We start from the raw sequence: 27399 nt of genomic DNA, 5'->3' as shown, positions 1-27399 counted from the left end.
GGGCTCCCTCCCTCCCTCCCTTTCTCCCATGGAGGGCTCCTGGCTCCGCGGTGCCGGTGGGGACATTGCGGCATTGCCGGGCTGGGGACACCGGGCTGTGGAAGGGCTGCCGGTGGCATTGCCTTCCTGGTGGCCTCAGGGGCTGTGGGGCAGCCCCATAGTGGCATGGGGCCGGGCTCTGTGATCTCCCCAGGGGATCTGGCGGGCAGGCCGGGGCCGGTCCCAGGAATGTGAGCGGGGCAGCGGTGGGAGCGGCCGCGCCGGCACGGGCAGTGGTGACCACCAGCGGGCAGTGGCCTTGGCAGCCACCAGCCACAGCCCTCCAACAAGGGGACATTGTGCCGGGAGAGGGAGACCACGCGTGGGATGCCGTGGGGCTGGCAGTGGGGCTGCTGCCACCCCATCATTGCGTGGCACAGCCGGAGCATGTAGCCGTGGGCCAGAGCAGGGGGAGCTGGTGGCTCCTCATCCCTCTCCCCCCGTGTCCCCTGCGTCCCCTCACCCTGGGCTGGCTCTCAGCCCCTCTCGGGGGGCTGGCACAAGCCGTGGGGCTGTTGCCAATCGGTGTGTTGTGACTCAGCTGCCCCCGTGGAAAGCAGAAGTGTCCCCACGGTGCCCTTCACCCCACGGTGCCTGTCACCCTTTCCAGGGTCAGAGCACGGTGTGTCCCCAGCACAGCCCCGCCTGGCACTCTGGGGAGTCCAGGACCCCCCGTTTTTGGGCGGTGGGCTGACCCCTGGCTGGGCTCAGAGCTTCTCTCCGAGAACAATCCCAGAGTGTTCCCCGGCCCTAATCCCCACAGATTAATCCCAAAAAGCTTCTTAGGGCTGGGGCCGAGCCCCCTCCCCACACTGGCCACTTTGGTGGGATGGGTGCACCAGGGTGGCACCAAATCTCTGCTGGGCAGCCCACCACCTCGGGGCCCCCCACTTCTGACACTCAGCCCCCCCCCCCCCCGTGCCTCACTTGCTGGTCCCAGTTTCAGGACTGGGGAGACACCTGGGAGTGTGGGGTACCCTGTGTCACCCAGTTTGGGGGTTCTGGCTCCTTTGTGGGGTGTGTCGCCTAGTTTCGGGGTCCCGGATCCTTTTTGGGGAGGGGGCATCCACGGTGCTGGCTCCCCCTCTTCTCTGGTGAGCCGTGCCAGAGCCGGGGGGGGGCATACCCCCCCTCAATTATACCACTACGGGATGAAGGGATGGGTAGGGGTCCCCACCCCCATTCCAGGGGGGGTTCCCCATTCCAGGAAGGTGTTTTTGGAGGAGGAGGAGGGCGGCGGGGCAGGAGCGATTAATCTGAGCTGCCTGGGTTGGAATGTGGCTGCGCTGGCTCCGGCCCCGGAATGGGGAGCGGGGATTAGGGAGCAGCCGGAGCCAGGTAGTGCCTGAATATTAAGGGACAATTTGGGGCAATTTGGGACAATTTTGGGTGGCCATGACCACGGGGATGACATCCCTGGGGTGACACCGGTGACAGTGACGGTGACAGCGAGCAACCCATGTGAGGCACAGTCACCCGTCACGTGTGGCCACCTCCCGTAGCCATAAACCCCCCTCCGGTGGCCACCAACCCGGTACGCCGGTGCCGGAGGAGCTGCCGTGGGGCAAGTGTGGGGTGAAAGTGGTTGGGGAGGGGGCATGGGGGTGGTTTTTTTTGGGGGGTTGGGACGCATTCTGGCTCCTTGCCTTCACCCTGCGGGGCTGGGCGAGTGCCCGGGGTCCCACCGGGGGGGCTCTGGACCCCCTCCCGCCAGCCCGGCTCCGGTCCCCTCCCGGAGTTTGTCTTGGCCCCCGCTCCCCCCGCCCACCCCACGCCAAGACAAACCAGACCGGAGCCGGCACTGCCCGCACCGCCCCCTTCCCCCCGGATTCCCCCCCCCCGGGCAGCCGAGGAGGGCAGACCCCCTGCCCGTGTCCCTCCCCAGGCTGCCAAGGAGGGGCAGACCCTGGTCCTGACCCCTCTCCAGGAAGGGCAGACCACCACCCCCCTGCCCGTGCCCTCCCACTGCCCCCCCCCCTCCTCAGGGCGGGCAGACCTCCACCCCGATCCCCCATCCCTTGCCCATGTCCCTCCTCGTGCTGCCAAGGAGGGGAAGACCCCGACCCTGACCGCCTAACCCACTCCCCCCCAGAGGGACATCCCCCCCCACCTCCTGCCCGTGCCCTCCCTCCCCCCCCGGCACCCCAAGAAGGGGCAGACCCCGACTCTGAACCCCTACCCATGCCCCCCCCGGCCCCGAGGAGGGGCAGCTCCCCAATCCCCCTGCCCATCCCCCAACCCCCCACCCCCCGCGGACCCCAAGCAGGGGCAGCCCTCCAGATCTCAGCTCTGTGCTGCACCCGGCGTTGGGGAAGGGGACAGCAGGTGGTGGCATGTCCCCTCGGGCATCGCCACTGTCTCGGGGTCCCCGTTCGTGGCTCTGACCCCTCTGTCCCCCCCCGTCCCCTCCCCAGGTTATGCTGCCCCGACAGCGTCCCCTGAGCCCCCGCGAGAAGGAGAAGGGCTAAGCCGGGGGGTCCCAGGGCAGCGCCATGACCCACTTCCCGGTGTCCTCCGAGATCCACCACATCGTGTCCTCTGCTTTCCAGAGCGTAAGTGACACCGCAGGGGGGACACGGCCACGAGGTGGGGACACAGCCACCGCTGCAGGGTACACGGCTGCCACGGTGGGAGGGGACAGGGCCACCACAGGGGGGGACAATGCCGCCAGGGCTGGAGGGGACAAGGTTCTGTGGCACCAGGGTGGGTGGCCACTGGGTGCTGGCAGAGCCATGTGTCCTCTTCCCCGCGACTTTGTCACCCGTGGGTGGCCACCGGGACCACTGTGGCCTTGCCAGGGCTGGCAGGTCCCTCATTATGCTGGTACCTGGACAGGGACACATGTCCACCAGGTCACAGGTGTCCTGTGGGTGACAGGGCACATGGGGACACGGGACATTAGCAGGGACATGGTGCTGGCATGGCACTGGCCACCAGTGGGGACCACCGTGCCATAGCACGTGTGCGAGGACACACAGAGCACATTTGGGGACACACGGCACATTTGGGGACACAGCACTCGAGGGGACACAGAGCATATGAGGGGGGACACACGGTGCATGTGGGGATGTGACACACATGAAGACACAGGTGACACGTGGGGACACACATGACACGTGAGGACATGGCATGACCCATGGGATGTCCTGAGTCTGTCTGTCCCCTGTCACTTTGGGGGTGCCACATGCCAGCTGGAAGTGGGGGAAGTTGGGACTGTGACCCAGGCCGTGGGGAACCCACCCCTGGGGTTCCCCCCCAGTCCCCTCCTCCTGCTGCCCCCACTGCCCTCTGGGGCTCTGGGACCTTCCCCATCCCAGGGGAGTCACAGGGGAATTGGGCAGAGCAAGGACGTGTGTCGCCCCAAAGTGGAGCGCTGTGAGGGGGGGTCGGCAGTGGAGCCCCGGGGGGGGCAAAACTCCCCCTTACGGGGAGGGGGGAGAGAACATTACCGGGGGGGGGATGGTGCAGGCCATCCTGTGCAGTGCTGGGGAGCATAGTGCATCGGAGGGGGGGCCAGTGGACATAAGGGGGGGCAGTGGACAGGAGGGGGGGGCAGTGGACAGAAGGGGGGGGCAGTGGACAGAAGAGGGTGTCGTTGTGCAGCCGTGAGCCTAGGTGCGTTCCCAGCCCCCCCCCCGTGCTTCACCAGAGGATGGGGGGGGAGGAGGCGGGGGCCGTGTGTGCCGGGGGGGTTGCAGCACGGGGAGGGGGGGGTGTCGGGAGGTCAGTGCACTGCCTGGGGGGCGTTCCCGGGGTGTGGGTGCAGTCCCGGGGGAGGGGGGGCAGTGAAGCCTGGGGGGGACCCGGGGCGGGGGGGGGGGGTGCCCGTGCGTTATCAGGGGGTCGGTGCAGCCAGTCCTGGGGGGTCGGTGCATTCCCGGGGGGGCCGGTACATTACCGGGAGGTAGGTGCAGCCCGGAGGTGCAGATGCCTGGGGGGGGGGCCGGCTCTGCCGATGCCGCGGTCGCCCCGGTGCCCTCCGCCGCCGCTGTCACCTTGAGGCGGGCGCGGGGCGGCTCCGTCAATATTTGGCGAGGCCGAGAAGGAGCCGCCGCACCCCGCACCCCCCCCGCACACCCCCCCCTTGCTGCCCCCATCCCCAGCCGGGCCGGGCCGCCCCGATAAAGCGCTGCGGGAGCTGCGGCGGGAGCGCGGCTCTGCCATGACTCAGGTACCGGCCGGCGGGGACGCGCTCCCCGCACCCCCCTGCGTACACCCCAGCACCCCCCTCCCCCCGCACCTCCCATGCACCCACTCCCCCAGCCCCCTGAAACTCCCCAATGCCCCCCTGCACCCAGCCACCACCCCCACCCCTCCAGCACCACCCCGAGCACCCCCCCAACACCCTGCACCACCCCCCCCCAGACCCCTCCCCATTCCCGCACTCCCATCCCCTGCACCCCTCCCCAGCACCCCCACATCCTGCACTTACCCCCCCGACCCTCCCATCCTCATACCCCCATCTACCTGAACCCTTGTCTGCAACGCCCTCCAATAAATTCCAACCCCTCCCTCACTCCTGGACCCCCCTGCACTCCCCTCACCTTCTCCCCACCCCCCCTGCACCTGCAGCCGCTTTGACCCCCCAGCCCCCGACTGACCCCCCCCAGAACAGGGAAGTACAGGGGGGGCACATCACCAGGGGACAGTGCTAGGGGCACACGGGGCTGGGGGGGGCACATGAGGGGTTGCATGGTTGGAGTGGGCTGGGGGTATGGTGGTCCTGGTGGTGCTGGTGGTTTCAGTGGTGCCAGTGGTCTCAGTGGTCCTGGTGATGTTGGTTGTCCCGGTGGTCCTGGTGATGCTGGTGGTCCCGGTGGTTTTGGTAGTGCCAGTGGTCCTGGTGGTCCCGGTGGTGGCGCTGGTGGTCCCAGTGGCCCCAGTCGCCGGGGTGCTGTGGGCGGTACCGCTGACCCGTTTCCCGCAGCCCGAGCAGGAGGTGCCGGGTGCTGCCTCTGCGGCCCTGGCGGCGGAGGAGGAGGAGGAGCGGGACCTGAACAAGGCTCTGGGTGTGGAGCGGTTCGAGCGGATCCTGAGTCAGGCCCGGCCCCGCGGGCCCGAGGAGCCCGGGAGATGCTACGGAGAGGAGGATTTCGAGTGTGAGTGGGGCGGGGGCACGGGGCGGGGACCACCACACACCAGTGACCCCCTGAGACAACCCTCCCCATCCCATCCCGAGACTGCCGACCCCCACGATCCCGCCTTACCAACCCCTCTGACCCCCCAGACCTGCATCCCAGACCACCAGTCCCCCCTAGACCGACTACCTGTTGCCCCCAGACCCCCTTCCCGCCCCAGACCAACCCCTCTGACCCCCCAGAATAACCCCCCAGACCACTACTCCCCCCTAGATCGACTGCCTGTTGCCCCCAGACCACCCCCTCCCCCCAGACCAACTCCTCTGAGCCCCCAGAACACCTCCCCAGACCATTGAACCCCCAGAACAACCCCCTGTCCCCTGCGGACCACCCCAGACCACCACCTCCCCCATCCCACCAACCTTCCAGATACCCCCAGACCACCTCCCACCCCCCTAGACCACCCTTACAGGCCTCCCCCATCCCTACAGACCACCATACCCCCAGACCAGCCCCTCAGACCACCCACCATCCCTATAGACAACCCCCAGGCCCTCCCCATTCCTCCAGACCTCTCCCCCCTTCTCCCACCCCCCCAGAGCACCCCCAGACCCCCCTATGCCCTCAGCCCACCCCCCCTGAGCACCCCCCTCCCCGCAGACCACCGCCAGTCCTCCCACCACATCCACCACCCCCTCTCCACTCACCTGCCCCCCGACACCCGCCGCAAGAAGGCTGCGGGGGGCCCCAAGAAGGGGAAGAAGCGGCAGCGCCGCGCCTCGGTCCCGGGCGAGACCCCCACCATCGAAGAGGCTGAAGAGGATGAGGAGGAAGCTGGGGACACCGAGACCGAGCGCTCGGCCGAGGAGCTGCGGCAGCCTGAGCCCCCTGTGCAGGTAAGGGGGGGGCGATGCTGGGGATCCCCACCCCCAGCTCGGGGAGTTCCTTGGGGGGCTCTCGGGGGGCTCTCCTCAGGGGTCCGCAGCAGCCGGTTCCTCCCGTGCCCCGTCTCAGTTCTTTCTGCAGGAGGATGAGGTGACCGAGCGCCGGGCCGAGGAGCCCATGCCCCCCCCAGCAGTGCCTGGAGACCCCCCCCAGCCCCGGGGGTCTGCAGCCCCTCAGGAAACACAGACTGGCAGGTGAGAGGGGCTGGGATGCAGTGGGGCTGGGGGGGGCAGGTAGCCCCATTTGCTGCCCCATGGTGGGGTTGGGGGGCACACAAACCCCTCCAGCTGCCCTGCAGCAGGGTTGGGGGGCAGAGGGGGGGGTCAGCTCTGAGGTCGGTGCCTGTTGCAGCCCTGATGTGGAGCAGGGGCGTCCGGTGGAGGGGGCGTCCCCCGCGGTATCAGGGTCTCCGGGACGCCCCCTCCCCAAGTGGCAGCCAGGGCACCGCAGCTACAACCTGCATGAGCGCCGCCGGATTGGGTCCATGACTGGGGCTGAGCAGGACCGGTACCAGAAGGTACCAACTGATGAGTCGGAGGCCCAGACCCTGGCATCGGCTGACCTGGACTACATGAAAAGTGAGGAGGGGGCACCCGGGGGGTGGGGGGGGGCTGCTGGCACAGCGGGTCAGCTCAGGGGATCACCCCATGGGGCTGGGGGGACTGGGGGCACTGGGTAAGATCTGTGGGTGCTGTGGAGCTGGGGACCACCCCATGGGTGCCATGGGGCTCTGGTGGTCCTTACTGGACCCCAGCTTGGGGCTGCCAGCCCACCATGCCCCCCACCTTGTCTGATCATCCCCCTCCCCTCTGGCTGTACTCCCCCTGCCCAGGTCACCGGTTCGAGGATGTCCCGGGGGTCCGTCGGCACCTGGTTCGGAAGAGCGCCAAGGGGCAGGTGGTCCATGTCAGCAAGGACCACAAGGAGCCCAGCACCCGGCACCGCAAGCAGGACAGGCAGCCACACGAGGTGGGGGACACGGGGTCCCAGAAATCGGGGGGTCCTGGCAGCTGGGGGGCAGCAGGGATGGGGGTCTCAGTGGATGGAGGGGTGGCAGGGATGGGGGTCCTGGTGAGCAGTGGGGGTGAAGGCTGAGGATCCCAGCAGCCAGTGGGCTGTCAGGAATGGGGGTCCCAGGGGAGTGTTAAGGATGGGGGTCTCGGGATACATCCAGGCTGAGGGTCCTGGGGGCTTTCAGGCCTGGGGGTCCCAGAGGGTGCCAGGGCTGGGGGTCCCGTTGCAGCAGAGGAGCTGGAGGGCATCTGAGGAGCAGGGGGTGGGCTGCTGGGAGGAGGGGGGGCTGCCTGTGTCCATGGGGAGAGTCTGGGGGGTCCCGATGCTGATCTGTCTGTGCCCTCAGGTTTTTGTGGAGCTGAACGAGCTGGTGCTGGACAAGAACCAGGAGCTGCAGTGGAAGGAGACGGCGCGATGGATCAAGTTTGAGGAGGACGTGGAGGAGGAGACCGACCGGTGGGGCAAACCCCACGTGGCCTCCCTGTCCTTCCGCAGCCTCCTGGAGCTCCGCAAGACCCTGGCCCACGGTAGGGAGGGCACCGGCTCGGTGGGTCTGGGGGAGGGTGGGGGTCCTGGCCTGGCTGCCCTCAGCATCCCCCATCCCTCACCCAGGGGCTGTGCTCCTCGACCTGGACCAGAAGACGCTGCCGGGGGTGGCCCATCAGGTGGTGGAGCAGATGGTGATCACCGACCAGATCCGGGCTGAGGACCGGGCCAACGTCCTGAGGGCACTGCTGCTCAAACACAGGTGAGGGGGCAGCCCCACACAGCCCCCTGAGCCCCCTGCATCCCACACAGCCCCCACAGCCCCTCCCAGCAGGGCCAGGGAGGGGATTGTCCCCCTCTGCTCCCCTCTGGGGAGACCCCCCTGGGGTAAAGCTGGGTCCAGCTCTGGGGTCCCCAGCAGCAGAAGGACACGGAGCTGTTGGAGCCAGTGCAGAGGAGGCCCTGGAGCTGCTGGGAGGGCTGGAGCAGCTCTGCTCTGGAGCCAGGCTGAGAGAGTTGGGGGTGTTGAGGCTGGAGAAGAGAAGGATCCCATGGGGAGACCTTAGAGCACCTTCCAGTGCCTGAAGGGGCTCCAGGAAAGCTGGGGAGGGACTTGGGACAAGGGCCTGGAGGGATGGGAGCCTGCGAGGGGGAAGGGTTTGGAGCTGGGAGAGGGGAGATGGAGAGGAGATCTTGGGCAGGGAGGGAGGGAGGGAGGGAGAAATTGTTTGGGGTGAGGGTGCTGAGCCCCTGGGTGCCCAGGTTGCCCAAGGAAGCTGTGGGTGCCCCATCCCTGGCAGTGTTGAAGGTTGGATGGGGCTTGGAGCCCCCTGGGCTGGGGGAGGGGTCCCTGACCATGGCAGGGGATGGAATGAGATGATCTTAAGGTCCCTCCAACCCAAACCATTCCATGATCCTGTGGCCATGCCAGGCTGGTGGCTGCTATCCCTCGGTGCCACCACCAACACCCCAGCTTTGTCCCACAGCCACCCCAGTGACGAGAAGGACTTCTCCTTCCCCCGGAACATCTCAGCTGGCAGCCTGGGCTCCCTCCTGGCCCCCCACCACGGTACCAACCATGTGGCTGAGGGCTCTGAGCTGGCTGTCACCGAGCCCCTCATCGCCGGCCACACCGCCGAGCTGGAGGCACGGGTGGAGGTGGAGCGCGAGGTGAGACCCCTCCCCAGACCCCAGCCTCCCTCCCACCTCCTCCTCGGGGGGCCCTGACCCAACTCTTGTTCCCTGCAGAGGGACGCCCTGACCCCCCCGCCCCCCGCCGGCATCATTCGCTCCAAGTCCAAGCATGAGCTGAAGCTGCTGGAGAAGATCCCGGAGAACGCCGAGGCCACTGTGGTGCTTGTGGGTACGGAGGGGTGGGGGTTGGGGGTGTGTGTGTGCTGGGCTTCTGGGGACACCCCTGATGCCCCACGGGGACACCCACACCCCACAAGGACTTCTGACACCCCATGGTGAATCCCAGCTCCCTATGGTGACCTCCATGTCCCGCACTGACCCCACACACCGTGGTGACCCCCATGCCCCGCAGTGACCCCTGGCACCCCCTGGTGCCCCCCCTGTGTCCCCCAGGCTGTGTGGCATTCCTGGACCAGCCCACCATGGCCTTTGTGCGGCTGCAGGAAGCAGTGGAGCTGGACTCGGTGCTGGAGGTCCCCGTCCCCGTGCGGTTCCTCTTCGTCCTGCTGGGGCCCAGCAGCACCCACATGGATTACCATGAGATTGGGCGCTCCATCTCCACCCTCATGTCCGACAAGGTGAGGAGCATCCTGCCTGCTTGGTGTCCCCGTGGTGTCCCCAGGCAGGTGCTCTTCATCATAGAATCCCAGAATGACTGAGGCTGTCAGGGAGCTGAGAGCTCATCTGCTCCAAGCTCCTGCCATGCCCAGGGACACCTCTCATCCAGCCCAGGTTGCTCCAAGCCTCCTCCAACCTGGCCTTGAACACCTCCAGGAAGGGGGCAGCCACAGCTTCTCTGGGCAATCTGTTCCAGAGTCTCACCACCCTCCTGATGAAAACTTCTTCCTAAGATCCAGTCTAAGACTCTTCTCCTTCAGTTTAAAAACATTTCCCATTGTCCCATCACTGGACATGGGATAGGGATGATGGTTGGACTTGATGATCCCAGGAGTCTTTTCCAACCAGAAAGATTCTATGAACTGAGTGGTCTTTAAGGTCTCTTCCAACCCTTTCTATTCTATAGTTGTATGATTTCTCAAGCCTGTTGAGGTCCCTCAGGATGGCATCCCTTCCCTCAAGACAGTCCAACCCCACCACACATCTCGGCGTCAATGCCAAACCTCCTGAGGTTGCCCTCCATGCCCTTGTCCGTGTTGCTGACCAAGATCCCCCCCCCTCACCCCCCAGCAATTCCATGAAGCTGCCTACCTGGCAGATGACCGGCAGGACCTCCTGACAGCCATCAACGAGTTCCTGGACTGCAGCGTGGTCCTGCCGCCCTCCGAGGTGCAGGGCGAGGAGCTGCTGCGCAGCGTCGCCCACTTCCAGCGGGAGATGCTGAAGAAGCGCGAGGAGCAGGAGCGGCGGCTGCTGCTGGAGCCAAAGTCCCCCGAGGAGAAAGGTGACAGCACGGAGGGGGCGGGGGGGTTCCTCTGCCCAGCGCGGGCGGTCTGACGCTCCTTGTGCCTGTGCCCCCCGCAGCGCTGCTGAAGCTGAAGGTGGTGGAAGGGGAGGAGGAGGAGGAGGACGATGATCCCCTGCGGCGCACGGGGCGGCCCTTCGGGGGGTTGGTGCGGGACGCGCGGCGGCGGTACCCGCAGTACCTGAGCGACTTCAGGGACGCCCTCAACCCCCAGTGCATCGCCGCCGTCATCTTCATCTACTTCGCTGCCCTCTCGCCCGCCATCACCTTCGGGGGGCTGCTGGGTGAGGGGGAGGGCACGGCACGAAGGGGGCTGGGGGGCACGGCACGGGGCATGGCACGGCATGTGGGGGGGCTAGGGGCATGGTATGGTACAGAGGGGCCGGGGATGGGGCACATCACAGGGGTCTGGGGAGCATAGCATGGGAGGGCTGAGGGGCACAGCATGGGGGTCTGGGGAGACATGATGGGCGGGCTGCAGCAGGGCATGGCACGGGGGGGCTGGGGTCCTGCATGGCAGGGCGGGGCTGCAGGTGTGGGTGCTGCTGGAGGGAGTGGGGAGGATCTGCCCAGGGCTGTGTCACCATGGACACACACACGGTGTCCCCGTCCCCCGGCTGTGCCTGAGCCTGTCCTGCCCGCAGGGGAGAAGACGCAGGACCTGATCGGGGTGTCGGAGCTGATCATCTCCACCTCGCTGCAGGGCATCCTCTTCTGCCTGCTGGGCGCCCAACCCCTCCTCGTCATCGGCTTCTCGGGACCCCTCCTTGTCTTCGAGGAGGCCTTCTTCACCGTGAGCATCAGGACGGGGTGCTGCAGGGCAGACACCCCTGTGGCCATCCCTCCTGTTGATGTCTGTCTGTCTGTGTCCACCCGTGCAGTTCTGCACTTCCAACGAGCTGGAGTACCTGGTGGGGCGCGTCTGGATCGGCTTCTGGCTCATCCTCATTGTGCTGGTCATGGTGGCCTTCGAGGGCAGCTTCCTGGTGCGCTTTGTCTCCCGCTTCACTCAGGAGATCTTTGCCTTCCTCATCTCCCTCATCTTCATCTATGAGACCTTCTCCAAGCTGGCCAAGGTGAGTCAAGTGGGAGCTGGGTGGGTGGAGGGGTGGAGGGATGGATGGAGAGAGGGAGAGAGGGAGAGCTGCATGGATGGATGGATGGATGGATGGATGGATGGATGGATGGACAGTCTGGGGACTGGGCAGGGTTGTCCTGAGCCCGGTGCTGCCACAGATCTTCCAGGAGCATCCCCTGCACGGCTGCCTGCGGGCCAATGGCTCAGCTGAGGTGGAGGCCAGCATGGCCAACAGCACCAGCAGAGCCAACGGGACGGGCAGCCGTGGCAGCAGCAAGGTGACAGGGCAGCCCAACACGGCGCTGCTCTCGCTGGTGCTGATGGCCGGCACCTTCTTCATCGCCTTCTTCCTGCGCAAGTTCAAGAACAGCCGCTTCTTCCCGGGACGGGTGCGTGGGGCAGGAGGGACGGCCCGGGGGTGAGCCCAGCTTGGGGGGCAGGGCTGGGCTGGGGGAGCGCAGCCGAGGGGCTGCCCTGATGCTGCTCCCCCTCCCCAGATCCGTCGGCTGATCGGGGACTTTGGGGTGCCCATTGCCATCCTGGTGATGGTGCTGGTGGACTATGGCATCCAGGACACCTACACGCAGGTCAGCACCCCCCAAGCAGGACTCCACGCCCCCTGGGCAGAACCCCACACCCCCTGAGTGGGATCCCACACCGCCCCAAGCGGAACCCCACATCCCCAGAGTGGGATCTCACACCCTCAGCTGTGTGGCAGTGGCTCCAGCGTGGCCCCACTATGGCACATGCCACGTGTCATCACAGGACATGCCATGTCCCCACCATGGGTTGTGCTGTGTCCCCACCGTGTCCCCACCCCACCGTTCCTCTCCCCACATTGCTGGGACCCCAGCGGGTCCTGGTGCCTCCGGTGCTCCCCCCATGTCACCCCCCAGCCCCGGGGGAGCTGTGCAGGGGGGCAGAGCTCGTGTCCTCCCCCCACAGAAGCTGAGTGTGCCCAGCGGGTTCTCAGTGACGGCCCCGGAGAAGCGGGGATGGGTGATCAACCCCCTGGGTGAGCAGAGCCCCTTCCCCGTCTGGATGATGGTGGCCAGCGGCCTGCCCGCCATCCTCGTCTTCATCCTCATCTTCATGGAGACACAGATCACCACGTGAGGCCAGGGGGACCAACAGGGGCAGGGGGGCTGAGCTGTACCATGCTGTACCGTGCCATGCTGTGCTGTGCCGTGCTGTGCTGTGCCGTGCTGTGCTGTGCTGTGCCAATCTGTGCCTTGCCATGTGATGCTGAGATGTGCCAAGCTGAGCTGTGCTGAGCTGTGCCGTGCTGTGCCAAGCTGTGCCATGCCATGTGATGCTGAGATGTGCCAAGCTGAGCTGTGCTGAGCTGTACTGGGCTGTACCATGCTGTACTGAGCCATGCGGTACCGTGCTATGCTGTGCAGTGCCATGCTGTACCATGCCGTGCCATGCCATGCCATGCCGTGCCATGCTGTGCCATGCCATGCCATGTCATTCCGTGCCGTGCTGACAGGCTGTCCTTGTGCCCAGGCTGATCATCAGCAAGAAGGAGCGGATGCTGCGGAAGGGCTCGGGGTTCCACCTGGACCTGCTGCTGATCGTGGCCATGGGTGGCTTCTTCGCACTCTTCGGGCTGCCCTGGTTGGCGGCCGCTACCGTCCGCTCTGTCACCCACGCCAACGCCCTGACTGTCATGAGCAAGGCCGTGGCCCCCGGGGACAAGCCCAAGGTCCAGGAAGTGAAGGAGCAGCGGGTCACCGGGCTGCTGGTGGCCTTGCTGGTCGGTAGGTCCGGCCCTGACCCCTCCTTGGTGTCCCCGGGGAGATGGTGGCTGTGGGGAGGGGGTCTCCCCCTCACCAGGCCCCGTGTGTGACCCCACTCTGGGCAGGGCTTTCCATCGTCATCGGGGACCTGCTGCGGCAGATCCCACTGGCCGTGCTCTTCGGGATCTTCCTCTACATGGGGGTCACCTCCCTCAATGGCATCCAGTTCTACGAGCGCCTGCAGCTGCTGCTGATGCCCCCCAAGCACCACCCTGACGTCTCCTATGTCAAAAAGGTTTGGGAGGGGGCTCTGGGGGGTGGGACCATCGGCTGGGGCAGCAGGTAGCCTGGGGCACCCTTGGGTGGGGGGCACTCGTTCAGGGGCTGGGGGGTCAGGAATGCTGCACCAGGGTAGGCAGACCCTGGGAGGGCTGGGGGGGACAGGTCCTGGGGAGGGGGGGGCACACGTGGGGGTGGGAGGGAAATATTAGGATCCATCTGTGCCTGGTGTGGAAATGGGGGGGGAGGGAGGGGTCCAAGAAGGCTGTGCCCAGAATATGGGGGTGGGATTGGGGGGTCCAGGTGTGCCCAGGTGGGTGGGAGGGGGTAGCCCAGGGTTGGGGGTGGATGTGGGGGTCTGGCAGTGCCCAGGATGGGGGTCTGTGTGGGGTCTCTGCCCCCCCTGACTCTGTGCCATGCCAGGTGCGGACCCTGCGGATGCACCTCTTCACCGGGCTGCAGCTGGGCTGCCTGGCCGTGCTCTGGGCCGTCATGTCCACCGTGGCCTCCCTGGCCTTCCCCTTCATCCTCATCCTCACCGTCCCTCTCCGCATGTGCCTGCTCAGCCGCCTCTTCACCGACCGAGAGATGAAGTGTGTAAGTACCGGGCTGGGGGTCCCGGGGGGTTCCCCAGGGCCGCCATGGCCTCGTGGGGGGGTGTCAGGGGGAGCCCCCGCTGCCCCCCCAGCCGCTGTCTCCCCGCAGTTGGACGCGGCTGAGGCCGAGCCCATCCTGGACGAGCGGGAAGGGGTGGATGAGTACAACGAGATGCCGATGCCGGTGTGAGCATGGACCCCTGGCTGCCCCCCTCCCCACAACCCTCCTGCCTTTTGGGGGGGGGGGAACACCTGCCAAAGAGCCGCCGGCCGCAGCCCGGCCCCCTCCCCGGGGACCTCCGCGCCCCTTTGCACGGTACAGGGCCGGGCTGTGCCTTCGGTCCCCCCCCATGCCATGGGGCAGAGCCCCCCCTGGTCAACCCCAGCGGAGCTGGCCCTGCCCCAGACACCCCCAGGACACCCCCTGGACAATCAGGTGTTAACTAAATCTCACCGTGTTTTATTTAACGTAATCACTTCAAAAGCAATAAACACCTTCAGCCCTGGCACACCAGGCTGGGGGGTCCCCGTGGCTGGTGCTGAGGGGTCCCGGTGGCTGGTGCTGGGGGGGGAGTGAGCTCCATGCACCCCATGAGCAGCAACATCCCCTGCACCCTTGGGGTGCCTGTGCCTGCCTGTCTGCCTCCCTGGCTGCTGGGGTGGGGGGCACGGGGGGCTCTGTGGTCTAGCCGCTGCCTTGTACTAATAAACAGAACAGACTTTGCAACTTTTCACCAGTTTTATTGTAAATTTAAACCCTGCTCCCCAGCACCCCCTCCCCCCCTCCTCCTGTGCAAACAGCCGCAGCCCCCCCCATGCCCACATGACCCCCCCCCAGAAGGGAGGGGGCAAGCCCAGCCCTCCCCCCCAGCAGTGGTGTTGGGAGGGGCACAGGGACCCCCAATGCCACCGAGGGGCCAGGCCCCCCCGCAGCGACCTGTGCAGACAGGGCTGGGGTGGCGGGGACAATGTGGGGGGGACAGCGAGGGACCTCCCCCCCCACCCCCCAGCACCCAACCACTCCCCTACCTACATCCCCATCACGTCACACCCCCCGCTAATGGCAATAAATATCTCACACTACCCGGCCCCGTGCCAAGGAGCCCACGGCCCCCCACACCCCCCCCCGGGACAGAGGCAGCTCCATCGCCCACCCAGGGGACAGGGGCTGCTCCCATCCCGCTGTGACCCCCCCTGCCCGGGGTGTCTGTCCCTCAGAAGCGCAGCTCCCTCAGCTTCTGCCGCAGGTAGTGCTTGGCCTCATCGATGCCACTCACCTTCTCCAGCTCCGTGTAGGGCAGCTGGAAGGGGACGGGGAGACACTGTCAGAGCAGCCCCCCCACCACCCCCACCACTGCCATCATCTCACCTCCACCACCACCACCCTATCACTCTGGGACAGTGACAGCCAGGGGCGGAGAACTAGGACTCAAGGCCCCTTCCAAGGGGCAGCAGAACAGTGCTGTCCCTTCCAAGGTGGACGAGGGCTGTGGAGGAGCAGAAAGGCCCCTGCTCCATGTCCCACCACCCCCTGGGCAGAGGGAGCTCATCTCACTCCAGCTTGGCCCCAGAAAGGTACAGCCAGGTCTGCTGGGGGGGGGGATATGAGCCCCTGGGTGCCACCACAGCTGGGATGGGCCCCATGAATCTGGAGCAGCTCAAGCACCCCCTGAATTTGGTCCCTAGTCACCGACCCCCAGGAGGGATGAGGAGCCACCCCCAGCCCTCAGCACTGCCACAGCTCCTGGGGCAGCCTGGGCAGGGGGCTCACCACCCTCACAGGAATTTCTCCCTCAGATGTCCTCTCCATCTCCCCTCTCTTGGCTCAAACGTCCCCTCCATGCTGGCAGCCCGGCAGTGTGCCAGGCCCGGCGGGCAGCCCGGGCCCAGCTCAGCCCACGCGGCCCCAAACCAACCCAGGCAGCGGCCACACGCCCCGGGAGCGGGGCCAGGGCTGATTAGTGTCCTCATTAGTGAGCGGGCAGCCCTGCCAGGCTGTGGCTGCCACCGGACACCCGGCGGTCACAGTGCCCTTCGGGGGACAGGAACAGGCTGAGGAACTGACCCAGCAAAGCTGGAGAGCCAGCAGGGACCACCCGAGGGGAAGGGGCTTTGTTGAAAAGGGAGAGGGGGTCTGGGTGGGCAAGGTGGACACTGGCAGCAGCCCAGGCTGGGTGAGGGACAGCAGCAGGGCAGGGAGCCAGCCCGAGGCTGGTGGGACACAGGAAGGTCCAGGACACATCAGAGCAGAGCCATGGGGAGGAACCCTGAGGAGGGGCTGGCAGAGCTGGGAAGAATGGACCAGGCCATCAGCAGAGTCGGGTTAATGGTTGAACTTGATGACCTTTGAAGGTCTTTTACAACGAAAATGACTCATTCTGTGTAACTCTGCCGTCATCTCATCATGCAGACATCCGGGGGGGCTGTGAAGCCCTCACCAGAGCAAGCAGTTGCTAATGATCTGAGTGTCAATGGCAGGAGAAATACAAGAAACTGGCTGAAGACACTGGGTCTGTTCAGCCCTGAGAGGAGAAGGCTCAGGGGAGACCTTCTGCCCATGTTCAGTACTTAGAGGGGGCTCCAAAGCAGCTGGAGACTCCCTGTGTCCAAGGAGTCCCATGGACAGGACAAGGGGCAATGGGCACAAGGTGCTCCTCGGGAGATTCCATTGGAACACAAGAGGGAAATTTTTCCCCCTGAGGACCTTGGAATGGTCTCCCAGGGGAAGGGGGGGATTCCCCCACTTGGGAAAGTTGGAAGTCTCAGCTCCATGGGTGCTGAGACATCTCAGATCAACAATAATATGAGAAGGGTTGGAGCAGATGGGCCTTAAGGTCCCTTCCCACCTGAGACTCTGTGACTCAGTGCACAGCCACAGGACCAGGCAGCAGGCACGGGCCTCAAGGACAGGAAATACTTCTCAACCTTCTGGAAAAGCCCCACCCCATGGAGGTAAAAAAACCCCAAAGCCTGGAGCAGGTCACCCAGGAAGCAACCTGACCCAAGGCGTTTGAAACTGGACTGGACCTTGCACTGAGCAACCTGCCCGGGTTGGGCTGACCACCTCCAGAGGCTGCTGCCAACCTCAGTGATCCCCTGAAGGTGCCAGGAGAGAGGAAATAAATCCCAGACGAGAAGAGCATGAACACCCAAGCAGTGGAGGAGCTGCAGCTCAGGAAGGCTCTGGACTGCCCAGGGTTCTTCTCAAAGGGGTGGGTGAAGAGAAAGGACCTCTGGAACCAGGAGGGCAGAGGAAGGGAAACTGCAGAGCTGCTCCTTGGTGGCACTGGAGCCAGCAGCACCACGGCAGGGGTTGAGAACAAAGAGGCAGCACTGCCTGGAGCTTCCTGGCACCCGCTGTAGTACAAACAACAGGCTTGAAGAGGAATGAAAGGCTCATGGAAGAGAGGATCCAAAGCTGCCCAGACCTGTGCCCTGGTGCAGAGTTCCAGGACTATCTGTGGTCCCCATTCCACAAGCTGTCTCATGGGTTCTGGATACCTCAAAACAGCACCTCCTGAAGCTCCCAAAGAAATCTGAGGACAACTGGGATGGTGGTGGTGAAGCCTAAGGTGCTTCTGGGCTTGCAGCTCTCCCCCCAAGACCCTCTGGAGCTGCCCCACAGCCCCCAGTGACAATGAGGGGTTCAGCTCCCTCACCCCCACCCCCGGGATGGCAGCACTGGGAACTGGGCTGAGCTCTGCCCCCCACCCAGGGGCTGTCCCCTCACCCCTGCTCTCCACCAGAGCACCAGGGCTGGTCTAGACCCCAGAAGTCCTGGGGTGAGGTGAGGTGAAGGTGGGCAAAATGGAGCCAAGGGGATGCGTCCCTGCTGCCACCAGGATGTCCACAGGGGGATGGGTGGCTCTGCCCCTATGCCTGACCTATCCCAGGGCCACGGAGAGGGGCAGCCCCCCACTCACCTGAACCAGACAGTAGCCCAGCAGCCGCAGGTGCCGGTCCCTCATGGCTCTGGAGCCCACCAGGATGTCGGAGTTCTGGCAGTAATGCCACTTGTCATTGACTGACAGCACCACCCTGCAGGGGACAGAGCCAGGGAGGGGGCAGCGTTACCCCATGCATCCCCACGGGGGGGGGAAGCTGGTGGCAGTGCCAGCTCGGGGGGGGGTGGACACAGGGGGGTTCTGGTCAGTACCTCTGGATCTGCTCGGGGCCCTGCAGCCCCTCACCTCGCTTGGGGCTGGGCCGGGGCGGGGAGGACGGGGGGCAAGGGTCCTGGCTGGGTGGGGGGCTCCGCTCCTCCCCTCCCTCCTGGGGCTGCTCCCCCGTGAAGTGGCTGCGATCGCACCCAGGACAGCCTGCTGGAGCTTCCTCCCCCTCCTCCTCCTCCTCCTCCTCCTCTTCCTCTTCCTCCAGGATCTTGCTGATGGGGAACTGGAAAAGGGTGGCAGTGGCAGAGGAGCCCCGGGGGGAGCAGTCGGGGGTGGGGGCCGGCTGGGCCGAGAGGCACTCGGAGGGGCTGCTCAGCGTGGAGCTGCCCTGGCTCTCCAGGGAGGACTCTTTGCCCAGGCTGCAGTAATAGTCCGAGGGGGGCTGGAAGCAGGGCCCCCCCGGGGCAGGGCAGAGCGTGGGCAGGAACCGCCCCGCCAGGCTGCTCTCCCGGGAGCCCGGGGGGCTGCTCGGGGTCTCCGGAGCAAAGGGGGCAAAGTCCTGCAAGTCCGAGGTGAGGGCCAGGACGCTGGAGCGCAAGGAGATGGCGGTGGGGGAGGCCGTGGGGAGGGCAGGGGGGGCCTTGGAGGCCGTGGGGACACGGGACAGGGGCAGCACCGTGCCCGAGCGGTTGATCCACAGCAAGAAGTCTGCAGAGAGAGAACGAGGATCAGCATGGGGACCCCCAGTCCATGTCCCACCCCACCACCCAATTCCCCCCACTGAGCCCTCCTGTGGCTCAGGAAGCTCCATCCCAAAGCACCCATCCCAAAGGGGATGGCAGTGTCACCAGAAAGGGGGTGACAAAGCAGCCAGCTCTCCTTCTGCCCCCAGTAACCTCCCACCTCTGAGCCCCCAGGCAGCCTCAGGGCTTCTGCTGCCCCCGGCCCCCCCAGCCCGGGTACCTGTGCAGTATCCTGGGGGCAGCACCTCGTCCTGCCGGTAGCACTCCTCTCCCACCAGCTGCCTCAGGGCCTCAGCCACCAGCCCCTTGTAACTGAGGAGAAAGAAGAGTCAGAGGATGCAGCAGGGGGGCCCGGCCACCCCCCAGTGCTGCCAGCTTGGAGGTTCCTCTGCCTAGGGACAGGGAGGCCCCAAGACTGTGGAACATGGGTTTAGTCCCTAAGCCATCTGGATGTGGCATTTTGAGACCTGGCTGCCACTGCATGTTGGGTCATTCCCCAGCAGCAATGACAGCGGGGCCAGGGAGGGGATTGTCCCCCTCTGCTCCCCTCTGGGGAGACCCCCCTGGGGTAAAGCTGGGTCCAGCTCTGGGGTCCCCAGCAGCAGAAGGACACGGAGCTGTTGGAGCCAGTGCAGAGGAGGCCCTGGAGCTGCTGGGAGGGCTGGAGCAGCTCTGCTCTGGAGCCAGGCTGAGAGAGTTGGGGGTGTTGAGGCTGGAGAAGAGAAGGATCCCATGGGGAGACCTTAGAGCACCTTCCAGTGCCTGAAGGGGCTCCAGGAAAGCTGGGGAGGGACTTGGGACAAGGGCCTGGAGGGATGGGAGCCTGCGAGGGGGAAGGGTTTGCAGGTGGGAGAGGGGAGATGGAGAGGAGATCTTGGGCAGGGAGGGAGGGAGAAATTGTTTGGGGTGAGGGTGCTGAGCCCCTGGGTGCCCAGGTTGCCCAAGGAAGCTGTGGGTGCCCCATCCCTGGCAGTGTTGAAGGTTGGATGGGGCTTGGAGCCCCCTGGGCTGGGGGAGGGGTCCCTGACCATGGCAGGGGGGGCACTGGGGGAGCTTTGAGGTCCCTCCAACCCAAACCAGTCTGGGATCCCATGGTTTGGTGGTGGTCTTGGCAGAGTTAGATTTATGGCTGGACTTGATCTCAAGACTCTTTTGCATCCTAAACCTTTCTGTGATGCTGTTGCTCCTCTACAGGCTCCAGATCTCACCCCCCAGTATTGTCCTTGCTGCCAGCACCAGGTCACCCACCCCATGTCCCAGCCCAGGCTGTGCAGCCCACCAGACAGGGACAGACAGGAGGTGCCCGCACACCCCGTGTGTCCCCCCAGGCCCCGGCCCAGCTCCCCACTGACCTGTACTTCCTGTTGGCCTCATCAGCTGTCAGGGCATGCTCAAACATGAGGACCCGGTAGCGGGGGTCCAGGCGGGGGCCGCTGTACTCCCGGAACTCCAGCTCCACCGCGGCGTCCAGCAGCGAGAGGTACCGGCGGACAATCAGGGCGTAGGGGCTGCCTGTCGGGAGGAGACACCAGCTAGACCCTCCCCCGGGACCCTCCTCACTCAGCAAAGCGGGGTCCTGCGCTCCTGTGGGAAAGGTCTGTCCTGCCCAGCGCTCCCAAAACCCACCCCAGCTCTGGCTGTGCCCTGGGAAAGGCCCGACATACTCATCACGTTGGTGATGAAGGCTGGGGAGAAGACTTGGTGCAGCACGGTCTGGGGGAAGTGGCTGAGCTGGAACATGGACATGAGGATGTTGACGGTGGCCAGGGGCGAGCTGGCAGCTTTCTGCTCCAGGATGGCCTCCAGCTTGGGGAAGAGCTCCCCGTGGTTGGAGGGGCGGTAATTCATGCGGCTGAAGGGGAACACCAGCTTCTGGATCACCTGCAGGCAGGGAGAGAGGGGGTCAGGAGGACAGTGCAGGGCAAAACCAGGCACCCACAGCCCCTCAGGACCAGGCACATCCCCTGGGAGGAGATTGGCAATAGTACTGGAACAGTCTGCCCAGGGCAGTGGTGGAGTCACCATCCCCGGGGGTATTTAACCAGATTTAACCAGCGTGTGGATCCGGTCCTTGGGGGGACAGCTCTGTGCTGACCTCAGTGCTGGGCAAAGGTTGGACTGGATCATCTTGAAAGTTTCTTCCAACCAAAGACATTCTGTGATTCTGCGATGGCAGAGCAGGGCGGGGGTCTGCCCGGCCCCAGGTGTGCCCCCAGCCCGGGGACACCCCCTCACCTTGCTGTCGAGCTGCTCCCCACGCTTCAGGAGGAAGTTGGCGATGGTGTCGAGCAACCGGGGCTCGCGCAGCCGGTGCCGGGCCACGTACTTGGCGATGAGGGCCATGGTGTAGGGGGTGAGGTTCTCTGCCTTCCTGGGAAGCCACTCTGCAGGGAGCAGAGCACAGCAGGGACATCAGGGGCTGCCCCTGACCCACCACAAAGCCAGAGCAGCAGAAACATCTCCCCCAAAACCCAGGGGGCTTCCAAAAACCATTAAGTCATGACCAGGGGTGGTTCCTGGAAGAGCAGAGCTGGAGCATCCACAGAGGGGGGCCTTGCTGCAGAACCCCCCCAACAATGTTCCCTTCATACTTCAAAGGGGCTGTAAGAGAGATGTGGACAGGCTTCTCAGCAGGGCCTGGAGTGGCAGGACAAGGGGTGATAGTTTGAACTGGTTTTAATGGTTTTAAGCTCAACGGCAGGAGGCTCAGGCTAGAGATAAGGAAGATGTTTACCATGGTGAGGGTGGTGAGACACTGGCCCAGAGAGGTGGGAGATGCCCCATTCCTGGAAACACTCCAGGTTAGATTGGATGGGGCTCTGGGCAGCCTGGTCTGGTTGAAGATGTCCCTGCCCACTGCAGCAGGTTGGACTGGATGGCCTTGAAAGGTCCCTTCCCACCCAAACTATTAACACCAGCCTGCTCCCAGCCCTGAGGTGAGGTGGGCTCAGCCCCTGGAAGAGCCATGCTGAGAACCCTGTGACAAGATGGCCATAACATGACCATCTCCAGCTCCAGGTTCCACTACTGCCAGCCCTGGAGCCCCGTGGTGCCCTGGCAAGCCCAGATGTCCCCTGAGGCCAGGGAAGGAGGCTCTGAGGCCACCAAGCACCAGGCTGGAGCCCAGCAGCCCCCGCCCTCACCTGCCATGCTGCGGATGAATCTCTCTTGTCGGTTCTCGTAGAAGAGCTGAGAGCTGAAGATGGCCTCCAGGGCTTTGTTGTTGGCCTCCTGGGCGCAGAGGGCCAGCATCTCATCCAAGAGGGCCAGCTCGTGCTCCCGCATGGCGCTGACCTGCCCCAGGGTGTGCCGGACCAGGCGCAGGATCTTGCGGTTGTTGATGAGCTGCTGGTCGGAGGCTGCGTGGCCCTGCAGCGCCTGCGCCCGCAGACGGTAATAGGAGAGGAGGAGGAAGAGGGTCTGGGGGTGCCGCTCCTTCTCCAGGTGCCTCTCCAGGCTGCTGAGGCAGGACTCGACCAGGGGGTGTGGGCTGGAGGGGTGCAGCCTCATCACACTGCTGAAGACCATGGAGAGGTCCTTCTGGTTGAAGCGTCCCAGGCGGCTGCGGGACTCCTCCTCCAGCACCCGCACCAGGGGGGACTCCCCGGGCAGCCCTGCAGGGGGGAGAGGCACAGGATGGTTACAGCTGGAAGGGACCTTAAAGATCACAGTTCCAACCCTCTGCATGGTCAGGGACCCCTCCCCCAGCCCAGGGGGCTCCAAGCCCCATCCAACCTTCAACACTGCCAGGGATGGGGCAGCCACAGCTTCCTTGGGCAACCTCGGCACCCAGGGGCTCAGCACCCTCACACTAAAGAACTTCCTCCCAATCTCCAAGCTAAATCTCCCCTCTTCCAGTTTAAAACCATCAGCCTGTGTCCTCTCACTACAGGCCCTTGTCCAGAGTCCCTCCCCAGCTTTCCTGTAGCCCCTTCAGGCACTGAGGGCAACTACTAGGTCCCAGCAGAGCCTTCTCTCCTCCAGGCTGAACTACCCCAATTCCCTCACCCTGTCTTCGTAACAGAGGTGCTCCAGCCCTCTGAGCATTTTCATGGCTCTCCTCTGGACAAGCTCCAGCAGGTCCACATCCTTCTTGTCTTGGTGGTTCCAGACCTGGACACAGTGCTCCAGGTGATGGCTCACCAAGAGCAGAGCAGAGGGGCAGAATCTCCTCTCTCCATCTGCTGGCCACAATGCTTTTCATGCAGCCCTGGATGCAGTTGGCCTTCTGGGCTGCAATTGCACACTGGTGGCTCATGTCCAGCTTTTCATCCACCAGCATTCCCAGGTGGAAGGAAGTCAGGGGTGGCAGGAGTCAGGAGGGACAGAAGCCACCCATGCCTCCCCACCAGGGACACCCGTAAGGACAGGCAGGGGATGACAGCTGGAGGAGGATGGGGCTTGCTGTGTTGGTCACCAACCCAGAGAAGTGACAGGGAAAGATGACCCATTTGGGAAAGCCTGACCAGAACATCATTGCATCTGCACCATGGAAGAAGCCACCTGGAGCTGTTCCTGGGTCATTCCCCCCCACCCATCAAAAGCATCAGCAGGAGCGAGGTTCATTTTCCTAACTCAAAGCCCCCCCTGGGGTAAAGCTGGGTCCAGCTCTGGGGTCCCCAGCAGCAGAAGGACACGGAGCTGTTGGAGCCAGTGCAGAGGAGGCCCTGGAGCTGCTGGGAGGGCTGGAGCAGCTCTGCTCTGGAGCCAGGCTGAGAGAGTTGGGGGTGTTGAGGCTGGAGAAGAGAAGGATCCCATGGGGAGACCTTAGAGCACCTTCCAGTGCCTGAAGGGGCTCCAGGAAAGCTGGGGAGGGACTTGGGACAAGGGCCTGGAGGGCTGGGAGCCTGCGAGGGGGAAGGGTTTGGAGCTGGGAGAGGGGAGATGGAGAGGAGATCTTGGGCAGGGAAGGAGGGAGAAATTGTTTGGGGTGAGGGTGCTGAGCCCCTGGGTGCCCAGGTTGCCCAAGGAAGCTGTGGCTGCCCCATCCCTGGCAGTGTTGAAGGTTGGATGGGGCTTGGAGCCCCCTGGGCTGGGGGAGGGGTCCCTGACCATGGCAGGGGGGGCACTGGGTGGGCTTTGAGGCCCCTCCAAACCAAACCAGTCTGGAATCCTGTGATCCGTAACAAGATCTCACAAAGTACTTCAGTTTTGGTTGCAAAACAAGTGAGACACCAGCACGTCACAACAAAACCTGATCCTGCCTGACAGGAGTTAATTCTTCCCCGTTTCCAACCTTCTCCTATTTTAAACACTTTCCTCCAGCTCTGGACGTGTTATTCAAGCAGGGAAGGAGAGACTGGTTATGACAAGAGGCAGAGGCCAGCCCGGTGTGTCAGGAGGGATGGGGTCAGGAGGGGCAGGGGCCGTGGGGGGTCCTGCTCACCCCCCCTCCACGGGGCCAGCTGACAGGATTTCCATTTTCAGTAGGGCCTGAAAGCCAGCGGGGCAGCATGGGGTAAAGCTGCCGTCCTTCACCCTTCATCAGACAGCAGGCAGAGGTGGGCAGTGCAGGGCTGCTCCTGGGAGTTGTTTTGTTCCCTGTGCAGCCCGGGAGAGGCGCAGGGGTTTGGTTAATGAGCGGTGAGCGTGGTGAGCCGGGACGGAGAACAAAGTCTGGGTCAGCGCCCCGGCAGCTGGGGGGAGCCCAGCTCAGTGTCAGCAAACACCCTGGGGCTGCCTGGCAGAGGGGGAGCAGAACCTCCTCACAGAGGGGGAGCAGAACCCCCTCACCCCCCTGGCAGGGGCTGCAGTTCCTGCCTGCAGCTGCAGAGGGGAGGAGGGTGCAGGAGCAGGAAGGGAGGGACCCTCCCTGACCCATCCCCAGGAGGAGCCAGGGGCCCTGGGGAAGGGGGAGGCTGCACAGGAGCCCCACCTGCCAGGGCTTTCTCTGTTGGATATTCAGCTCCTGATGAGGCTCACACGTGGCCTTGTGTCTCACACCTTGATGCTGCCTGCTGGCTTGCAGGGACTGCAACTAAGCTGTGGGTTTATCCCAATCCAAGAAGAAAAAACTTCTTGACTATGAAGGTGACAAGGCACTGGCACAGGCTGCCCACGGAGGCTGTGGAGTCTCCTTCTGTGGAGATATTCAAAACCCTCCTGGATTTGTTCCTGTGTGATGTGCTCCAGATGCTGCTGCTTTAGAATCACAGACTCTTTCAGGTTGGAAAAGAAGCTTGGGGTCATGGAGTCCAACCATCATCCCTACTCTACAAAATTTTCCCCTAAATCATATCCCCTAACACCATATCTAAATGACCCTTAAACACACCCAGGGTTGGTGACTCCACCACCTCTCTGGGCAGCCTATTGCAGGGTCTGACCACTCTTCCTGGGAAATTTTTTTCCTAATGCCCAGTCTGAACCTACCCTGCTGCAGCCTGAATCCATTCCTTCTTGTCCTATTGCTCATGACCTGTGAGCAGAGAGCAGCACCAACCTCTCCACAACACCCTTTCAGGGACTTACAGAGAGCCATGAGGTCTCCCCTCAGCATCCTCTTCCTCAGACTGAACAGTCCCAGCTCCCCCAGCTGTTATTCACTACATTTATTCCCCAGGCCCTTCACCAGCTCTGTTCCCTCCTCTGCACTCACTCCAGCACCTCAATATCTCTCATACTGGTGTGTCTAAAACCGGACTCAGTCCTTAAGGTGTGGCCTCAGCAGTGCTGAGTCCAGGGGGACAGCCACCAGTCAGAGCTCTGCTTTGGTGGGAGAGTTGGACTGGATGATCCCCAGAGGCCCCTTCCACCTCTGATGGTCCTGTGAACCCCAGCAGGCCCTGGGAACCTGGCTGCCCTTCAGGCCAACGTGCCAGGCACCGGAGCACCCAAAGCCCCAGAGCTGATCCTTCCCCGGGCACAGCTCTGCAGCACCTCCTGAGACAGCAGCTCTGTCACCTCCTCCCGTGGCAGCCCAAGTTCCCGTGCCTGTCCCTGCTGTCCCCCCAGTGTCCCCCGGTGTCCCCGGGAGGCTCACCCAGCGCAGCAGCAGCGTAGAGGCAGTTGACGACGCTGAAGTTGTCGAACTTGGGGCAGCCGCTGATGATGGCCTGGCAGAGGCTCTGGAACTCGGGCTGCTCCAGCACCGGGCCGGCCCCGCGGCTCTCCCCAGGGAGGGCTGCCTGGTGCTGGTGCTGGTGCTGCAGGAGCTGCCCCAGCTTGTGGAGGGCGATGGGGTAGTGGCTGGCAGACACCTTGCCGGGGTTCTGGGTGACCCAGCGCAGCACCTCCCCCACGCTGCGCGAGCGCTCGATCAGGCGCTTCATGGTGAAGAAGGTGTCGTAGCTCATCTTCTCGTGGATGAAGTTCCAGCTCTTCCTCTTGCCGTGGCCGCGGGTCCTGTGGGGCTCCGTGGGGAAGGCGTGGAGCAGCCCATGGCCGTAGGGGTCCAGGGGGAGCAGCAGGGCCCGCGGTTTGGCCTTGCCCGCGCAGTAGCAGGCGGGAAACATCCCGGCCCCGCGCCGGTCACCGGCAGCCAGGCCCCGCGGGACGCCGGGCCGCACGCCCGCCCGGGTCAGAGCTCGGAACCATGGCAGCAGCCGCAGCATGGCGAGGGCGGGCCGGCTCGGGGGGCTGCGCGGCACCGGGAGACCCTGGGGAGGAGACGGGGGTGAGGGGCTGGAGCAGACCCCGCCCTGCCCCGGGGATCCCACCCGGTACCGAGACCCCCGCCCTGTCCAGAGCCCCCGGCCCACATGAACCCCGTCGTCCCGGGACCCCATCCTGGTGTCCCCCTCCCCTCTCAGGCAGACCCCGGCTACAACACACCCCAGAGCCGGTACCGGGACCCCGGGGCTGCTCCGATCCCCACCCTCCTGGTAAAAGGGTCCCGGGGCCCTCCCGATCTCCACCTGCTCAGTACCGGGACACCACCGGACCCCCCAGTACCACCCCACCAGTACCGAGACCCCCGAGCTGCCCCGATCTCCCCCCCCCCCCACGGTACCGGGTCCCTCAGGCCCTCCCGTTCTTCACCTCCCCGGTACCGAGACCACCGGGCCCTCCTGATCTCCACCTCCCCGGTACCGGGACCCTCGAGCTGCTCCCATCTCCACCTCCCCACGGTACCGAGCCCCTCAGACTGCCCCGGTCTCCGATCTCCCCGTTACCGGAACCCCCTGATCTGCATCTCGCGGTACTGGTGCCATTGGGCCCTCCTAACCTGCATCCCCTCGGTACCGGGACTACTGGGCCTTTCTGATCTCCATCCCCCGGTCCCGGGACCCCCGGTCCGCCCTGATCTCCACGTCTCGCAGTACCAGGACCCCCGGGATGCCCCCATATCCCCTTCCCCGGTACCGGTCTGCCCGGAGCAGCCTGGGCCGCACGGAGCCGCCCCCCCCGGCCCACCCAGCCCCTCTCCCCGGGATCCCCCGTCCCTCCGAGCCCCGGCCCTACATGGCGCTGGCGGCGCTGGGACCCGCCGCCGGCCCGGCCGCTCAGCACCGCCCGGACACCGAGTCCGCCATCTTCCCGACAGCCCCCGGGCGGGGCGGAGGAGGGCCCCGCCCACCGCGCACCACACTTCCGGGGCGGGACAATCGCTCTCCAATCAGAGAGCGCCCCGCAGGACGGACGGGGCGAACCTGCCCGCGCATGCGCACTGCGGAGCGCGAGTCCCGCCCCACAGCCCCGCCCCCCCGTGGCCCCGCCCCCTTCCCCCGC

The 27399-nt window shown here is 65.0% G+C and overlaps 2 protein-coding genes across 4 annotated transcripts in view; one reads left to right on the top strand and one right to left on the bottom strand.

Annotated features, from left to right (window-relative positions):
- The window catches only part of SLC4A2 (solute carrier family 4 member 2), a 19162-nt gene extending 4554 nt beyond the window's left edge, over positions 1-14608 (top strand). For 2 of the 3 annotated variants that reach the window (XM_071734445.1, XM_071734444.1), the window contains 22 exons: positions 2454-2591; positions 4967-5138; positions 5778-6013; positions 6132-6256; positions 6414-6640; positions 6895-7031; positions 7423-7603; positions 7689-7824; positions 8549-8732; positions 8811-8925; positions 9150-9334; positions 9945-10158; positions 10239-10463; positions 10824-10972; positions 11061-11255; positions 11416-11646; positions 11755-11844; positions 12203-12369; positions 12767-13020; positions 13125-13294; positions 13702-13875; positions 13984-14608. In XM_071734445.1, the coding sequence (XP_071590546.1) occupies positions 2532-2591; positions 4967-5138; positions 5778-6013; positions 6132-6256; positions 6414-6640; positions 6895-7031; positions 7423-7603; positions 7689-7824; positions 8549-8732; positions 8811-8925; positions 9150-9334; positions 9945-10158; positions 10239-10463; positions 10824-10972; positions 11061-11255; positions 11416-11646; positions 11755-11844; positions 12203-12369; positions 12767-13020; positions 13125-13294; positions 13702-13875; positions 13984-14064 (3708 nt within the window). In that variant the 5' untranslated portion in view covers positions 2454-2531 and the 3' untranslated portion in view covers positions 14065-14608. The remainder of the gene's footprint in view (positions 1-2453; positions 2592-4966; positions 5139-5777; positions 6014-6131; positions 6257-6413; positions 6641-6894; positions 7032-7422; positions 7604-7688; positions 7825-8548; positions 8733-8810; positions 8926-9149; positions 9335-9944; positions 10159-10238; positions 10464-10823; positions 10973-11060; positions 11256-11415; positions 11647-11754; positions 11845-12202; positions 12370-12766; positions 13021-13124; positions 13295-13701; positions 13876-13983) is intronic. The other variant, XM_071734446.1, reaches the window with a different exon arrangement.
- FASTK (Fas activated serine/threonine kinase) lies at positions 14312-27350 on the bottom strand. The gene is made up of 10 exons (XM_071734447.1): positions 27133-27350; positions 25712-26327; positions 21873-22343; positions 20965-21113; positions 20394-20610; positions 20082-20241; positions 18950-19041; positions 18031-18694; positions 17798-17912; positions 14312-15175 (listed from the first exon to the last, which is right to left on the bottom strand). The coding sequence occupies exons 2-10, from the start codon at positions 26280-26282 to the stop codon at positions 15089-15091; spliced, it is 2526 nt and encodes an 841-aa protein (XP_071590548.1). The 5' UTR covers positions 26283-26327; positions 27133-27350; the 3' UTR covers positions 14312-15088.
- Positions 27351-27399: the final 49 nt, after the last annotated feature.

The sequence above is a fragment of the Heliangelus exortis genome, chromosome 2 (genome assembly GCF_036169615.1).
Source record: "Heliangelus exortis chromosome 2, bHelExo1.hap1, whole genome shotgun sequence".
In the NCBI taxonomy this organism is placed as follows: Eukaryota; Metazoa; Chordata; class Aves; order Apodiformes; family Trochilidae; genus Heliangelus; species Heliangelus exortis.
Note: the sequence above shows the minus strand (reverse complement) of the source record. Positions and strands in the feature narration are given on the sequence as shown.

What these genes read in the sequence shown, in the direction of transcription:
- FASTK (XM_071734447.1), bottom strand. Translation starts at nt 26,282, where the DNA reads ATGCTGCGGCTGCTGCCATGGTTCCGAGCTCTGACCCGGGCGGGCGTG. An exon ending in CTACGCTGCTGCTGCGCTGG is followed by an intron (nt 22,344 to 25,711) that starts GTGAGCCTCCCG and finishes TCCCCCCTGCAG; the next exon opens with GGCTGCCCGGGGAGTCCCCC. An exon ending in GGCCCCGAGCAGATCCAGAG is followed by an intron (nt 17,913 to 18,030) that starts GTACTGACCAGA and finishes TGTCCCCTGCAG; the next exon opens with GGTGGTGCTGTCAGTCAATG.